This window comes from Giraffa tippelskirchi, chromosome 11, assembly GCF_054371585.1.
Source record: "Giraffa tippelskirchi isolate mGirTip1 chromosome 11, T2T-mGirTip1v1.2.pri, whole genome shotgun sequence".
Lineage (NCBI taxonomy): Eukaryota > Metazoa > Chordata > Mammalia > Artiodactyla > Giraffidae > Giraffa > Giraffa tippelskirchi.
Window position 1 is genome coordinate 145,000,567 of NC_137285.1, and position 18,139 is coordinate 145,018,705.

An 18,139-nucleotide genomic window follows, 5' to 3' on the forward strand; every position below is an offset into this window, starting at 1 on the left:
AGCCTTTGGTTTTAATTGCACATAACCTGCCTGATTTCCTACTGACCTGAAAATTCAGGACCTTCCCCTGGCTTAATGCCTGAGCCTCTTTCTCCTGAAGGCAGAGTTGAAGCAGCCAGGAGGAGGCCCTAAGGTGACAGGACTCTGGAAGTTCCCTTGACCCTGCCCACCACCTGGAGCACAGGTGAACGCTCAGCCACTGCCCTGACTCTTCCAGTGATGGGGGTATTTCTTTGGGGTATGTTACAGAAACAGTTTCCACCTTTCCTTCTCAAGAATAAAGTTAAAGCCCCAAGAAGACTTGCTTGAGAACGTTCACAGCAGCAGTTCCTCCAACACACAAAAAAGAGAGAAATATCTAAACATACGTTAATAGGGGAATGGGATTGTGGCATATTCATGCGATGGAAAACAACACAGCCGCAAAAAGTAAAGGAACTAGAGCTACATAAATCCGCATGGATGAAGCTCAAAATTCTAACGTGGAGCAAAAATAATGTGAAACGATTTAAATTAAAAACACAAACTACTCTATGAGGTTTACACATACATTTAGTAAAAAGAGACAGAAAGGTTTGGGGTGAGAAACCCCAGATTCAGGATGGTGGTGTCCTGAGTGAGAGGCTAAGGGGATTTCAACTATATTTGTCAAGTTTTATAAAACTTGGCAGGAGTTCACGTGTGTTTATCAGATTATTTTTCTGCATTGCCTATGTCTAAAGATTTTTTTTGTTTGTTTTTTATGCTTCATCTTTTAAAAAATATTTATTTGTTTGCTCACTTATGGCTGCACTGGGTCTTCATTGCTGCGCACAGGCTTTCTCTAGTTGCGTGGATTCTCATTGCTATGCATGGGCTTCTCACTGTGGTGACTTCTCGTTGTGGAGCACAGGTTCTAGGTGTGTGGGCTTCAGTAGTTGTGGTGCGTGGGCTCATTAGGAAGTAGATTCGTAACCACCGGACTACCAGGGAAATCCATGTCCAAAGTATTAAGAAACAGGAACTTAAACACACACACATAAACGCACACTAGGCAGCTGACCCTGTTAGAAGTTATTTATTTACCACTGAAAGGTTTTTGCTCCAAAGTATGACACCAGACATATGAGTACAATATCTCATGCGTCTTTTTGTGCTTCGGTTCATGATTGCAAAATAGACACAGCATTGACAACAGGAAACACAGGCAGCAAAAACAAATCACAAGGACTAGGTCTTTTTTGGTGGTCCTCACCTCCGTTTGGCATAGGCTGCAGTCTCCTGCTGCCTAGGACTCCTTTATATCCCAAAGGACTGCTCCCCCATCTAGCTCTCTGTACATAGCATTGACTGGAGGAGATTCTTCACTAAATCTACACCAAGAGTCATATCTCAAATTGAAATGACAGACGCGTGCAAGGTCTTGATCAATAGGCACTCAACAAATATAGACGGACTTGATGTAAGAAGTGAGTCACAAGATGAATGAGATTAGACTCTCAGTTTTCTATCCCCATCACCATACCTGTGACAAAGCCAGATCACCTCGTGGGCAACAGCCCAGTTGTTGGTTGTTTCTCACTTTATTTTCACCTCTGCTTCATGCACTTAGAAAATGCTCCCTGGCAAAGGACCAAGTGTTTCTTTTAAAGAGAAGATCGGATGCATTCGCACAGATCCAATTACTCTAATCTGGTAGTCAATTGCAAAAGTATCTGGTACAAGGTAAGCAGATGCAAAGATTACTGAAGTTTTTTCATCTGCCAGTTTGATATCTCTGAGTAATTTAAAATTCACTGAGATGGAGTTTTGGTGGGAAACACAGCTTTTATATTCTCATCGATGTATCCTCATCCTTACAGCCCACTATATTAATTGTCTACATAAAGTAAAAGTAAAGGGAAAGTCACTCAGTCGTGCCTGACTCTTTGCAACCCCATGGACTGCAGCCCACCAGGTTCCTCTGTCCATGGGATTCTTCAGTCAAGAATACTGGAGTGGGTTGCCATTCCCTTCTCCAGGGGATCTTCCCGACCCAGGGATTGAACTTGGTCTCTGTCACTACGGGCAGATTCTTGACCATCTGAGCCACCAGGGAAGCCCAATTATTTACATAGTGAGCTATAAATTATCATTAGGTGAATGGTAATACTCAACATTATGAATTTCTAGGCCAGCTGCTGAGGTTTCTGATGAACTTACCATTGAGAACTCAACTAGGACTCTGATTTGCCTTCAAGTTAGATAAAAATGTATGTTTTTCTTCCTACTCCCCTACCCATCCTTCATTCACTATTCATTCAATAAATTTTTATTAAGGGTCAATGAGTCAACTCGATTCTAGGTGCTTGGAACTCACCAGTGCACACAACAGGCAAAACTGCCTGCAGAACCTGTCTTATTTCTGTTTAGAGAGATGAAGGCTGACACCTAAAGTGTCAAGCAGAGACATTTGGCTCCTTTCAAGAATACCCTTTTAGTTTGGATTCTGGAAAACGAAACCTTTGACACCAAAGAAACGAATGCCTCCTGATTGATGACTGTGAGTGGAGCTGATATTCTGGCATCAGGGGCCCTGTGAGCTCACTGCAAACATCCTTTGGTGTGACTGTAAGGCAGGCGCATGGACTTATAAGGAAGTAGAACCCACCTTTCCTGATTTTAAGTCTAGGATCCAGACTATTCTGGATTAGAGTAGCAGTTGTCACTAAGGACTGAGTACTGGTCAGCTTACGTGGGGGATGCTTTGTTCTGTTTCAGCATGCTAACCAAAAACGGGAGACCGGAGTGGTGAGAGGGCTCTCAAAGATGTGTTGGGGGACGTCAGTGACACACGCCTTGCCTGAGAAAACTTGGCAGGAGGTGGCCAGACTTAATGGGAGAAATGTCCAATTACGTGAAAGATCTTCTCATTTATGAGGGATGAGATATTGTTTCTGTTTTTTCAGGGGATCGGCAGAAGTTATCTCTAAATGCTTTCCTACTGCTGTCCAGAAACGACAAATGATGACAAAAGATGACATGTCTCTGCTCAAATTCTCAGGCAGAGAACAAGAATGACTTGACTTGTTACAGGACTGAAGGAAAGGAATTCTTTTCCTTTGAAAGGACCTCTGAAGGCCCAGAGTGTTAAAAAGTACAGATGCGGAGTCTGTGGTTCTAGAAATGTCTGGCACTTGCCGGGGATGGTCAGCTGCCAACATGAAGCTTAAAAATGATCTGCTGGTGGCCTCAGAGTCTGTTACTAGCAAGGGATGCCTATGGCATGGGAGCACAATTTCATCTGTTGCATCATTCACAGAGACCAAGCTGCCACATCATTAGGCTGCTTTTGCAGATGGTCAGTAACAGAACCCAGAAATACTGGTACCCAGGCAAATATTACATCCACTCGAGCAAGGCTGATAATATTATAAATAATGATGTGGACAGCTATTTGTAATAATCAGGTAGTGATGTGAAACCTAGCTGCTGATTATTTACTAATTAAAGGATAGATCCTAAACACAGAGCAACAGAGGCACACTTGAAAAGACCTCACATCCTCCTCCCCTTCCACGGACCTGGACTAAATTAATGTGTGCCCCAAATGGAATTCCTCCTCCCGTGGCCAGTAGGCTGAGAAGGAGGGAGTCTGACTCAGAGGGTCACTTTGGTGATGCTGGTGGACATGACAACTGGTGCCCAATAACTAATGGGGGAATTGCACCTACTCCTGGTCAGGGAAGGTCTCCTCAAGTATAATATACACTGATTTTGAGATGAAACAATACAGTTACTCAATAGAAAGTACAAAATTCAGTCCAAGAGCAGGATCCAAAAAAGCACAAGTGAGAACATTAAGAATTCAAATGATTAAAATTAAAAGCGGAGGCTCCTAAACTTCACACCGCGGTTGAAATGTCCAGCAATGGCACTGGCTGCCCCAGGGTGTTGGGGGCCCGACGAGGACCGTGAAACCAAGTTGGGGATTTTGTGAAAGGGATTTCTCCAAGTGCAGTGCTCCAAGCTCTTCATCCAAATCACTCTGTGCTTATTAAAAACGCAGGCTCCTGGGGTCCAGCCAGGATGATGGATTTGGAACGTCTAAAGCAGGGTCCGGGAATCTGCTGGTGATTCTTCACACACTGTTTGAGAACTGCTGGGTTAGTGCCTTGGGTCAGTAGCACGATTTCCTGCTGGCTGATTTTCCATCCCACCCTGACCATCTCTAATTCTTTTGAGATGATCCAGAATACAGCATTTCCGTCATCCTTTTTGACACGCTTATTTTTAAAAAGCCACATTCTTTCTTTGTATCCATGATTTCCCCAATTCAGCTTTCTCTGCATCTGGCCTGACATCCACTGCAAAATCTGCACATGGACCGTATTTGATAAGTGTCTCTTTCAATAACACAGATCAGCAAAACGCGTTCCTCCTGACCCACATGTCCTGTCTCTGTCCTTGCTCGTTCTTAAGAAACAGGAGTGTGATGGGAGAGGAAGAGGGTCCTGGTCTCTGCATCTCTGCACACAAGTCTGTCTTCTGGCATCAGAATGTGGATGGGGCACAAGGGGAGGGGGCAGAGGGCAGTGGGGTGGGGGGAGGCAGACTGTGCCCCAGGAGGGCGGTGGCTCGGGAGGCTGCCTAGAGGTGCAGCTGATGCCACATGGCGATCTGCCGCCGCGGGTTCTTCAGCATCTCCTCCCAGTGGCTGCGCTCGGAGCCTGAGGCGTGCAGGCCCAGGCTGCAGTGGCCGAGCATGCAGCTCTGCCCCTCGGCACCCAGGCCCAGCACGTCCAGCTCCACGCTGGAGGCTCGCAGCAGGTCATCCGGCAGCTCGAACATGATCATCTCGTTCCACACGGGGTTGATCTTGTGCTTGGCTCGTTTCGTCTGCTTCTTCTTCAGCTTCTGAGCCTGGTGCTTTAAGGTCACCTTGACAGAGACATCTGGGGAGGGACGGGGGAAAGAGACAGAGAGAGGGGCCAGGAGTGAGCTTCTGGGGTCTGGGGCTGGGGGAGCTGGGGTGATGCTGCCTCTTGGGGGTGGAGAGACAGGGTCTCTGGCTCTGGATCCTCACTGAGACTTCTGCTCCACCATCCTTCCCCCCCGCCACCTCACAGGCCATGTATTTATTCAACAGTGATTCAATGCCCACCTTACGCCTAACAGGCGTCGGTCTGAACATGGGGATACAGCAAAAGCTCCTGCCTGGAGTATGGAGAACAGATCAGAGCACAGTACATATGGCTGGTCATTGGGTGGCCCACGACAGGGTCACCCTGAAGCACCGCTAGGAAACTTTTCTCAAGAGCCCCTCTCAATGCCTTCATGTTCCATATCAAACCAGGCCCAGGATGACGGTTCAGACGTCCTGCAGCTTCATTTTAAACTCAGACCAGGAACACGAAGCCATCCCTATGTCTTCATCCCCTCAAGTTCTCCATCCAACCATTTTCGTCTCTTCCTAAGATAGTAGGTCTCCTGCTGGTTGACTGAGTTTTTCTCATCTGTTCTTTTGCAAGTTTTACTGGAGGATCCCACCCTACTTGGAGGGTGAGGGCAGCCTGCCTTGATCCCAGTAGAGCTGCCTGGCTCCCAACCCCCTACCCCAGAAATCAGGCAGCAGGTTACTAGACAGGCTTTCACATAGCATCTCGAGGCTCTGGACTGAGATTGTGTTTTCATCAGTCAAGGTTTCCAAAGCTAATGTGAGAATAATTGTTACTCTATATTTATTGCTATAATTATCACCCCCAGGTGGTTAGTTTGTTATTTCAACAGAGATATTTGAGAGATAAAGTGTTGAGCTATAATTGTCCTGACAGGGGCTATAAAAATTAAAAAAAAAATAAAAAGAGCAGGAGGCAAAGAATTGTCTAGAGGGGATGAGGCAAAGGCAATGAGTTCTGACCTTTGGCTCAGGGATCTGTCAGCCAGACCAACTCGGGTGATTTTTCATTCGTCAAAAATCTCTTGCCCAAAGGTCCTGACTGCAGAGGCAATTCTTTATTTGTTTCCTGCTATAAATATTGAAGTATTTATATCCTGCTCTGAGCACTTGGCTCCCGGTCCAGGTGTCATACGGCTGACCAGAGGTCAGCTTTCTTTCCTGCTCTGACTAGAGAGGCTGACCAGAGGTCCTTAAGCCTTGGGGCCTGTGCTGGGGTACCCAGTGGGAAAAGCCAAGGCTTCCGGGGCATTGAAGATATGTTTATTTGGGTATATGGGGCAGAGACGCCTCCTCAGCCTGAGCGCCCACATGCCTTCTGCCGTCACCCACACCCAGCTGGTGTGGGGATGGCAGGTCGACAAAGGCTGGGAAGAGAGAGGAGTCTAGGGTGGGTGTGGGGAGCAGACTGGTGGCTAGCTGAGACTGGAGAAGGGAAATCCCACCACCTGCCTAGAAGATGCATCCAACCAGGTCTGGGTGACAGAGTGGGGCCAAGCTTCCCCTACAGCCCAGATTTTCCGCTCCCTGGCCATAGTCTGATCCTTGGCTTCCTGTGACCCACGGATCAGGCTGTTCTTCTCACAATAGATCTGCAAGGTGGGAGCCCTAGGAAGCTGACACCTGGGCCCTAACAGGTAGGACCGGCCCGGGAGTTAATGGACAGGACTTTAGGGAAGTGAGTATGTCCTTCAGAACTGGTTTGTGAGCTTGGGGTGGAGGACACAGCTGAGGCTGACTCTACAAATGCACTCACGTTCCAGGTCCCTGCTCACCCGTCCCCACTGCCTCCCAGGCGCCACCTCCGTCTGTGCACACACCTAGAGGGGCCCTGGCTCCCCTCTCACACCTCACTCACCCTTCCCCAGGAGCTCCTTGGACTGGTTAGAGTGGAGGTTCTTGGCCTTAATCAGCACGACTAGGAGGCGGTTGGCAGCCGGGAGGTAGCTGATGGAGAGAAGGACCTCTCCTGTCCCCGCAGATGGCTCCTGAAACAGAAGAGGGATGCAGAAAGGGAGTCTCATTTATGGATGCCCTCTGGCCTTGTCACCATTGCTGAGGCTGGGGTCACCCTGGAGGTGTATCCAGGAGGCATCCTAGAAATCACTTACCCATCAGGGCTGCTTTCTCCAGGCTTGCAAAAGGGAGGAGGGCACAGAGGGATTCTATGCCAGCGTGTGTTTCAATATGAGTTTGTTTCATTCACCACAAATGTGATTGTCCAAACAGCTCATATTCAAACTCAATATACCAAATAGATCAAAGAGATGCCATTCAGGATGTGGCCAGGACACAGGACCAGGACTTCTTCTCACTTCATCACCTGTGCCCGCCTCAGGCATCTTTGCACAGAACCCTAGGTTCTAGTTTAAAAACCACTGCATTGACTGATCAGGTTCCTGGGGCAGTGGGATGTTGCAAGGTATTACTCTGTTTGGAAAAAGAATCCCTTCCAGCCCCTGCAGGGCTTAGAGAGTCAATAATGTGATGCACTAATGCTGAGCAGGGCTTGGCTTGGTCTACAGAATGACCAACCATGTCAACAAAGGCCAGGCATACGATGGGAGCTAACACATCACACTCACAGGAACTGTGCTTTGCTGATGCTTCCAAGAGGCATCCAGCATGTCTACACCCCTGCCTGTAGCTTTACAGAGTCTCTCCATTGAGATTCCTACAAGAGTTTGTTTGGAATTTCAACAAATCCATTGAAGGACAAAAATGAGTGAAAGTCCCCACAGGCAGCAGTTCATAGTCTAAGGGTAGAGAGAAGTGTATAGACTCTAGACCATCTGGGTCTCAATTCCAATCTCACCATTTACTAGTCACGTGACCTTGGGCAAGTTATTTCACTTTCCCAAACCTTCATTTCCTCATCTATAAAATGGGAACCATCATATCTCCACTCAATATGGTGGTAAAAATTAAATGAGGAATTATTTAATGGCTTCGAACAGTGCCTGGTGAACAGGACAGCATCTTTACCCTTGCTTTGATGATTATCATTAGTTGTCAAGAAAGGATAATCACTACTTCTTGAGAATATTAATTGGGAACATTGTTTCTGGGTGAAGGGGAGACAGAGTTTGGGGAGTAAAGCTGGATGGAGGAGCTGGCTAGCCCTCTGCTTGGGTCACACCTTTCATTCAGGAAACATGTTTTCAACACAACCGCAACAATTCAACTAGCCCTAAGTGGCTAGTCGGGTGATGGAATGTTTCTGGGAGTTGCCAGGAACTTTGGTAATGGCATTAAGGGCAGCAGCTAACATGACACACTCTGTGCTAGGTGCAGTTATAATATCTATCCATGGAGGCTGTCAGCCTCACAAAGCTATTTCCAGTACCTAGTACACAGCTGACACATAATATATATGGTGAGAAGAAAGGCTGAGACATCCTGTTTAATCTTGACGACAAGAGTAAGAGGGATACTGACCTGGTTCCCATTTTAAGCCTGAGTCCCTGATGCTCAGAGAGTGCACTTCACTGCCTGAAGTCATGTAACCAGTGTGTGTGTGTGTGTGTGTGTGTGTGTGTGTGTGTGTGTGTGTGAGTCACTCAGTCGTGTCCTACTCTTTGGGACCTCATGGACTGTGGCCTACCAGGCTCCTCTGTCCATGGAATTTTCCAGGCAAGAATACTAGAGTGGGTAGCCATAGCCTTCTCCAGGGGATCTTCCCGACCCGCGGAATGAACCCACATCTTCTGCACTGCAGGCAGATTCTTAATGGTCTAAGCCACCAGGGAAGCCCCATGTAGCCAGTTCAGTAGTGAAACTGTGCCTCGAATGGGGAATCTGGTCTGATAGCAAAGCCCAAGTCCTAAACCCATGGTCCTCCAGCATCCTCGATGGACAGACCTCTCCTTTCACAGTGAAGGAACGGAGCTCAGGCCCCCGTCCAGGCGCCCAGCAGGGTGCTGGCTGAGCTGGGATGGACACCGTTCTTCTGCTCCAGCGGCACTTCTTGGAAGCCCACAGGCGTTGGCCAGGGCTTTGGCCACATGGTGCCCACGTGAGAGGAGCCTGGACCCAGCAGCCCGTGAAGGGCTCCGCAGCTCTGTGTAGGGTGCCCAAAGCCCCAGACGAGCCCAGTTGGCAACACCACAGCCATCCACCCCCTCGGCTCTGCTGCTGAAAGTACCTGCTGACAAAAATAACCCTCTTTCTTTCGCCATCCTCTCCCTGTCTTTCCCTGCTCCCCATCTTTCTCTTGGGCTCCCAGGGAATCACTCCAGCTGTCCTTGGAGTGGGTCACTCTGTGGTCCCTGGTGACGCACATGCCGCTTTGGCTGACCATCTTTCAGTGAGAACTGGGGCACGGCCGGCACTTCCTTTAACCCATTCTGACCAAGAGAAGGAAAACACGTGGGCTAAAGCAGCTGATGGCTCCACCTACTTTGTTCAAATCAGCCCGCAGGATCCACTCTGGATGGTCAGGCAGAGGGGCTCCCTAGCCCGGCCTTGGGGCTCTCCCTTACCCCTTACACCGAGAGCACCGCCTCTGACTTCTGAGTCCACGCTGCCCTCTGACATTGTTCTCATCCGCGGCAAACAGGTCAGTGGTCCAAGTGGATGCGAGAGTGTATTTGTGGGACAGTGATGGCTACAGTGAGTGCGATGATTAGGATGAGTGAGTCATGAGGGCAGGACTTTGTCCTCATTTCCTGGGCTCTCAATTGTGGGCACACTGCCTGGCACGTGGTGGAAACCGGACAAGGCCTTTGTGGAATGAGTAGGTTTTCTTCTAGGGGAAAGGGTAGAAGCAGGTTAGGTGCCTGAGACTTCCACCTATTGGACTGCCACCCTTTGCAGGCAGCACCAAACACTCCAAAGGCCTGGAGGGGGAGGCCCTCCATCTCCCGAGGAAGCTGGATTACCAGCTCAATAAACCCACATGTTGGGCGCCTCTCCCCAGGGGCCCCGGCTGTGATTCCACACAAGTCCCAAATCGTACACTAATTAGAGAGTATGCTGCGGAACAGCCTGGTTCCAGCCAAGAGTGGCTGTCAATGTTTATCAATTTTCTGAGCCTGGGAAAGAGAGGAAAATAAGGCAAAGAAGAGATCATAGCAGGCGGGGAGTGAAAGCACGCTCTCTCCTCCCACGGTGTCCATCAGGAAAGGCGCCTGCTGACCACGGCTCCTGGACTACCAGGCACTTGTGTCCTGCGCCAGTGGCAGGACAACTCGGGCTTTACAAGCAGACTGACCTGGCCTCAACACCGAGCGTGTGAGGTCCCAGCTGGGCAACCCCACACCAGTTACTGAGCTTCTCTAAGCCATACTGCTCTTGCCTATCAATACATACTCCTGTCATCAGTCCTGCTATGTTCATTAGGGGCAGAACTTAGGTAAAGTTTGAAGCATAGCAACTGATAGATGGTAAGTGTTCAAAACTTACTACTCTTCCTCCTATTTTTATTACTCATGGGAGTCAGCAAACTTTTTCTATAAAGGGTCAGATAGTAACTATTTTAGGCTTTGCAGGCTATATAGTCTCCAGAGAAGGCACTGACCAGTTGGTTGAGAGGTTGGCCATCCAGAAGGATCCCTCTAGGCAACATCATGGCAGGTCCTGGGATGAGGGCCTGAATAACCACACACTGTCCCGTAGCCCTGACCCTCCTTGACCTGCTCGCCTCTCTGGCCTGTGGGGATTGGTGGCTGGCTCTCCAAGGAGCCTCTCTGAACAGCACGACAGCTCAGCCGATGCTTGTTTCCCACTCACGGCTTGGGCAGCTGGGGAGGGGTGGGAAGACCCAACCTGGGCCCCCCAGCCTTGGTCACTCCTTCAAAGTCCAGCACAAACGCCGCTGCACACCAGGGCTTCTGGAACTCTCTGTCCCAGAGCACTTCAGTTAGGCCCCTCTTAGATGTCTTATGTCATCAGCATCAGCATCACAGCCACCATCACCACCATCATCATCGTCATTTGTTCCAGCTTCTCCCTCTGGCTTGTACCCTCTACGAATAGAGGTGCTCCTCTGCCCTGCAGTGCCTGGCACGCAGCGGATGCACCAGGGAGTAAGAGTGGTTCTAGATGGGGATAAACATCGTCAGCACCAGAGTCAGGGTGCTTCCATGATGGTGAGGCCAGGGGTAGGGGTGTCTGTGCCTGGCGAGCTAGAAGCAAGACTAGACCCCAGGAATCCCCAGATCCTGGGCTATCGGTCTCCTCTAACTGCTCCCCCCACCCTGTGTAAGACTCCACCTTACTTTTACACCCCGCCTCCCTCCCCAGACTCCCATCCCCAGGCTGGGAAGGTCTCCCCAGTTCTGCCCTGCCACCCCAGGGAGAGGCGACCTTACCTTCACTGAAGTCTTCAGCTCGCCCCACTGGGTGGCCCCCAGGGGCACGGACACCCCATCTAGGCCGAGGCGCAGCTCCCCGACCACGCTGTGGCGGGAGAAGCGGTCGCAGGTCCTCAGGGTCAGCCTCAGGGTCGCTGTGGGGAGCTCCTCCTCGGCCAGGGGGAGCACCAGGCCTTCCTCCCACGTGGTATGCAGCTCCCGCTTCTTGAGGGCCGTCTGGGCCTCCACGGAGCCCATGCTGTTGGCCACGCTGCCCTGGACGTAGCAGTCACAGCCTCCATCGTGGTCGCTGGTCACAGCTGCAGCCAGGAAGAAACCGGCGCAGATGTGGGGGGCTTGTCAGGGACAAGGGGAGGCAAGAAGCGTGGCCCTGCTGTGAGCACAGGATCTGCCTTAGCGGCCATGACTTGGGGGTCTGAAAGAGACCCCACAGGGCTGGCTGACCACGCTGGCTTTGTGAGATCGCCTTTCAGGAAGCTGTTTGGAAATAGGAGATCCTTCTCATTATTCTGAGACTTCCCCAAGGTGCCTGGGCCCACAAACTGCTGATGATTTTTATTAGAGTTGCCATCGATACCGTAATTCATTTGTTCTCTATTTTAAACATTTATCACATAACCACTTGTGATGTGAATCGCTGGGCCACAACCTCAAGAGTGTTGTTTTACGTTCTGAACCTCGGTGTTTTTAATGCTTTCCCACTGGAGCTTTCTAGTTTGCACCTGGGGAGCTTTCGTGACTGGTTCCTCAATGACAGTGTGCGAAGTGGTATCTAGTGTCACCCAGAAGGAGAAGAGAAAGAACAGAGGCCATGTGTCGTAACAGAAAGAAGCCTGAGCTGAGCTTCAGGGGAACTGGTCTCATCCCAACTCTGGCACCAAATAGCCGGAGTGATCTTAGACAAGTCACTTGATGTAGTTAGACTTTAGTTTTCAAACCTGTAAAATGGGACTATTGTTAAGACCAAATGTAAGAAAGTCTATGAAACACTAAAAAAATAAAATCATAAAAGAAAGCTAAAAGGAAAAATACTCCCTCAAAAAAGCAAAATTAAATACAAAACTCCAGTTTTTCCTGTTTCCAGCTTCTAGTTTCCAGGCATCACAGAGTAGCCCATTTTTAGCCCTACGTCCTTTGCAAAGTCTTAGCTTTGTTTGCCGATGGTAAAATGAACTATCAGGGTAAGGAGACCAGGCACAATCTGATCCCATAGGAAAGACTGCTTGGTTCTAGGACTACAGAAGCTTTGCTGACCATTCAGAACACCCTCTGTGTCCAGCACAAAGCCCTGTTCAATGTTAAAAGCATCTATAACAGAGATGACTACCGTTCACCAAAACAAACAAAAAAAAACCCATTCTTTTAACCAGGGACCTGGTAAGCCACATTTCCCAGCCTTCTTTATAGTCAGCGGTCCTGTGACTTAGTTTCAGCCAGTGGGAAGTAAGCATATGTAGGTTATAGTTTCTAAGGAATGGTGGTGCCCTCTCCCTGCTCTCCCCATCTTTCCACCTGCTAGGCATAGGCCACAAGGAGGCCTCAGAGAGGAGTCTGGTCCCTGAATCACTATTTGGAGGAAAGATGGCCACCAACCAGGAATCCCCAGTTTGGACTGGCATATGAGAGAGAGGAAAAACCCCTGTGTATCTGAGGATCACACACCTCAGGGTCTTGTTTGTTGCAGAGTGCTCATCTAGCCCCAGTGCTCCCTCCAGCCACAGACGCTCAGGCAGACAGGCACACAGAAGGCCGTGCAAGTCGGCTAGGAGCATACCTTCCAGACGAGTCACAAAGAGTTCGGCCTTCTGCCTGTCATAGTCCAGGCAGTAGTGAAGTTTGGGAGCTTGGTTCCAACTGGCAGCCTTCTCTGGGTTCCAGGTCTCCATGACACAGACATCCTCCACCACACCTGTCAAGAAGGTAAAGTCATTACTGCCACCCACACTGGGATCCTGTTTTCCAGCCCATGACTTTTCCATCTCTGTGACTTAGGTCACGAACCCAAACCAAAAGCTTCCTAACTGGGTGCAAAAGCATGGTGGCTGTACCAGGGCGCCACCTGTGGTCCTGGGCACCACCTTTTCAGGGACCATCACAGCCCAGTGGGCAAGACCTAGGCTTTGCTGTCAGACATGAGCTGCTACATAACAGTTATGTGATCCTGGACAAGTTACTTGACTTCTTTGAACCCCGGTTTTCTCATCTTTAGAATGGGAGTGACAGTGGTTCCTTCTTCCTGGAACTACCGTGAGCATTAAATGAAATAAAGTGAGAAGAGCACTTCGCTCAGGGCCTGGTCCTGGTGAGTTTTCAGTAGGGAAACTGTCACAGCGTATGTGGCTCTAGCCATTCTCTGTCCGGCAAACCCTTCCCCAGCCCGTCTCCAGCTCCACCTCTCTACAGAGTCCAATCCATGCTCCCCAGGAGTTCACGGCTGGAAATAAATGTCAAACAATGAGTCAGGAGTAGATGCAAGGTTAGGGAGAGTAGAGTGGACTTTAGCGCATGTTCAGTCATTCCTCGCTGAATAAATGAATGACCTTATCTTTAGTTCAGTTACTAAAACTACAGTTATCACTCACTCTTCCCCTCACTTGGACTGCAGCCAAACACCTGGAAGATTGTCATTAGTCAAGCACAATTCAGGAATAAAAGGATTCAGCAGCTGCAGCAGACTTCACTTGAAATAAATTGGAATTAATTTTGTTTTAAATTTCAGAATTAATTTAAAGGGTAGAAAGATAGAGGAGTATTTAATTTCCAAAATGGTTCATTATCGGGTTCCTGCACGTAGTGAAGAATCTCCCTGGTGTGTCTAAGCAAGGAGCGAATTGACCGGGATGTGAACGGCCAAGTGGAAAGCCAGACATACAAGCACTCAGGACCCAGATGGCTTGGACAACCACAGTGGGGTCAGTGCCAGATGGGGCTTGCCTGGCACCCAGAGCTGTCAGCTCTCAGACCGCCTCAGCCTTCAAAATCCAAACCAAACCAAGACCAAATCAAAGCCAGCACCCTGCAGAATGCAGGATGCAGCTTCAAGAATCAGGACCCTGAGCAAAAGGGCCAATGAGGATCTTTGCTCGTGGGAGTGGACTGGATTTTGCACATCATGGGGACAGCGTCTGACCGATCCAGTGTTCTCCTCTCCTACAGCCCCTCGCTTCTGGTCGATACTTGCTGAGCCAATTGGCTCTTACTAACTTGCGGTGGGATCAGAACTTGGTTGTCACCTTCTGCAGCGGGGAAAAGGAGTGAGGAGCCAAAAAGGGAAGACAAGAGTGCTCTGAATCCTTCGGTTTCAGACTCTGCAGCGCTCTGCTGCTGTCCTTGGTGTGCAGTGCCCACGCCTGGCTCCATCCCAGCTTTGAGAAATCTGGTGTGTGTGTGTTAGCCGCTCAGTCACATCCAACTCTTTGCGACCCCATCGACTGCAGCCTGCCAGGCTCCTCTGTCTGTGGGGCTCTCCAGGCAAAAATACTGGGGCTCCCAGGATAATGGAGCCCTCCTGTGATTCTGATTCTGATAACCACTCCCGAGGGTCCTCATGCAAATTGTTCCCCACCCACCTTGAGAGCTTAGCTTGGCTCTCAAGTCCTCAATGGGTCTATTTTCATTTAAAATGTGGGCTGGCAAACCCAGAGGCTAAAAGCCAATCGGGATTCCTTCCCACCTTAGGTTCTACCTGAATTTGTTCTTGAAGAAATGCCAGCGTAATCACTGTGGTCTTGGGCCGGGTTGGAGGAGGGGCCACCTGTTCACTGGCTGGCGTGGGTGCTGGCCCCCGACCGAGAGATGCCTTAGGAGTCGGTCAGTGTCAGAGCCGGTTATGCTGCTTCTGTTTCCACCGTCTCCCTCTCTAACCACACAGAACAAAACCCCAAACCACGTAACAATCAATCCATTTGCCTGGGTCGATTTTTTTGGTCTCCTTATAAAAGTCTGTGCGCTCTGCTCCTCTGGGTTAGCAACTGTCTCTGTTTCCATACCTGCCCCAGGGCCCAGCAAAGTGCCTTACATGAGAAGGTGTTACATTCTTGATGTTGATGTTGATGAGAAGGAGCATAGAAACAATAATAATGATAACGCTTTGATTATATCCTTGTGCCAGGCTCTGATTTAAACCCTTTATATGCATTGTTATATTTACATTTTACGACAACCTTACTAGGCAGGTGATAGTGTCATCTTATTTTATACCCAGGGAAACTGAGGCCCAGAAAGATGATCGATATGACCAGGGTCACACAATGGATACATAACAGGGGAGAGAATTAAACCTGTGACTCTGAATGAAGCCCATAGTTTAACTACAACTCTTTATCCCCTCTCTATAGTTGTACACGCAGCTTGGAAGGGACTCTCCATTTCCCAGTGGAAAGCTGGAGGCCTTGGGAAGACATAATGTGGGAACAGGCATGGAATAACGGAGTGTAATTCCAAAGCCTGGTGCCCTCTGCTTGCCCAGGGTCCAATGCCGCAGACACGGGCTGGCCACGCCCACCAGCTAGAGATGCTTTCAAACCCTGCTGGGTATCGTCCACAGAGTCCTACCATTCTGGGGAAGGACGAACAGCTCCTCCGTGACCTGCCTCTTGAGGCGGCTGTCATTCGGGGCCTGGGGGCTGGCCGGTGCAGTGGGCTCTGCCGTGGTCTTCAGCGTGTAGTCAGCATAGTTGATGACCTCTGGGGCTGTCACGGCTGGCCTGGGTCCATAGATGTCTGGGAACTTCAGGAGGGCTCGGGGCTGGACGGGCTCTGTGGACTTTTTGACATTAAACTGCAAACACAAATCACTCCGATTAGTCCACAAGAGGTCCTCCTGCCTGTTTCCACACGCCGAAGGGAGAAGAGATGACCTGAGCTTTCAGGGTAGGCAGAGGAAGGGCTGGGGTTCCTTTCTGCTCCGAGGAGCAGGACCTGGGGAGGAAAAATATCATCGCCAAGTGCAGCAGAGTCCCCGCCATCGTGAATCACGCCCCGGGCGCCCTGGGGCTATGTCCACAGGAGTTCCCCAGGCCTGTCGTGGTTACCCTCCCGCCACCGCGCTCATCTTTATACCTGCCTTTGTTTTCTCTTCTCCTTGTCTTCCTCTCTTATTCCTTCTCCCCCTCCCCTTCACCACTCAGTGACTCAGAAACCACACTTAGAACCAAATCTAAACTCCTTGCAGTGACCCATAAGCGCTTGCCCAGCCTGGCTGTGTTCACCTTTCTGACATCACTCCCAAACCCCTCTCCAGCCACTGAGCAACCTGCTTCTCAAACAGGCTGAACTCTTTCTGAGTCTGGCTTCTGGACCCCAACTCGTCCCCCCAAACCACCCACCTCCACCTCCACAGGCTCTAAATTAAGTGCCTCTTCCAAGTCTGTCCCTTCCTACCACCTCTTTCTGCACCTTGCTTCAGAGCATGGCTTTCACCCTGTACTGTTCCCATCATTGCCTGGCCTGTTTGTGGTCAGTCTCTCCCACTAGTGTGTGATCTCCGTAAGCACAGGGATTATGTCTTGCCTTGCTCCTGCAGCGTCTGCTCACGGGGAGCATGCAATACATACTTATGGCTGGGGCTCCCACGTTCAGTTGTGTGGTGTGTGCACTGGGCAAAGATGCCCAGATAAGGACCAAAATGCAATTTGTGCTCCACTTGCCTGGCTATGTGCCCTGGGGTAGGGCTTAGTTCCACCTGGAGGGAAGGGCATCTTTTCTTTATCCACTTGCTTGTCAAGCCTTAAGTAAGCAAAGCTCCCTCATACAGGAGTGGAATCTTCTATCTTTGCCTCCACTGGGGACTGAGATTTCTCTTATTTGACAAATTCAAAGTTATATAACAGGTAGCAATACTGGGGACCTGCCCAGTCCCCAGGAAATAGGACATGATGACCAGATCTAGAGCTTGAGATGCTGGCACAGTGGGTGGGCCGCCCACAGAACAGCCCTCAGATTGAGGCAGGTACCAACCCCCAGCAGAGCCCCCAAGCAGCTGCCTGCCCTCCAGGCTGTCCTCCTGCCCCTCCGCTCTCTGTGGCTGTTGGAAGGGCTGGCCAGGGGTCAAGGTGGCTCTGCCCAGTAGCAGGAGTTACTCGGAGATTGGGAAGTCTGTGCAGTCCTGGAGGGACTGTGTTTCAAAGCTCATGTTTACTGCTTGCCCTCTGTACATTTCATTACACCAGGACAACTCCTGGACACTCTGACCTGGTTGAAACTCTGTCCCCAGATACTCCTGGGGGAGGTTGGAACTTGATGATGGGGGCCATTCCTAACTATCGTCATTAATTGGACAAGGGACGGAGTCCATGAGAAGGTGCTAAAGAGACAAGACGCAACACCCATTTCCTGCAGATGCCTGAGGGCTGCTATCCCCACATTGCATTATGCATCCATCAGAGCTCCCTAAGGGACTCAGAGGGGATAAAACACCTCATCCTCCCTTGGGAACACTGTCCAGTAGGCTGTAATACAGCCCAAACACATCTACCTGATCTCTGCCGAGTGCATCTGGCACGCATGAGCTGGAAAAGCACTTCCTGACTTCATGGACCAAGGTTGCCTGGGGCCAGACAGTGGGGGCAGTGACAGGATTGAACCTGGACCAACCTGGACCCAAAGCCCACTGCCCCAGTGGCTCCCAGACTTTTTTTCTGCCTTCAAGCCTTTACCAGGCAGCACCCACCCATCAGAGACGCTTGTTATGATCACACATTTCGACGAATCACCCTGGGAGGGGTTGTATGATTTGCAAAGTCGAGCCCCCTTTGCACCTTCACCCCATCGAGAGTGCCAGCGGGCATCCAGGGACCTGGCTTCTAGTGCTGACCTAACTGAGTTGAGCAACTTTCGGCAGATCATTTCGTCTCTCAGTTATCACTCAAGGAAGAGGTGATTTCAAGGCTTGTTTCACTCCCACATGCTG

At 50.0% G+C, this 18,139-nt stretch overlaps 1 protein-coding gene across 1 annotated transcript in view; it reads right to left on the reverse strand.

Annotated features, from left to right (window-relative positions):
- Positions 1-1,041: 1,041 nt before the first annotated feature.
- SYT13 (synaptotagmin 13) overlaps positions 1,042-18,139 on the reverse strand; it is a 41,773-nt gene continuing 24,675 nt past the window's right edge. The window contains exons 2-6 of the mRNA XM_081546524.1: positions 15,784-16,009; positions 13,004-13,138; positions 11,227-11,528; positions 6,774-6,903; positions 1,042-4,913 (exon numbers count right to left, since the gene is read on the reverse strand). Of these exons, the coding sequence (XP_081402650.1) occupies positions 4,609-4,913; positions 6,774-6,903; positions 11,227-11,528; positions 13,004-13,138; positions 15,784-16,009 (1,098 nt within the window). The 3' untranslated portion in view covers positions 1,042-4,608. The remainder of the gene's footprint in view (positions 4,914-6,773; positions 6,904-11,226; positions 11,529-13,003; positions 13,139-15,783; positions 16,010-18,139) is intronic.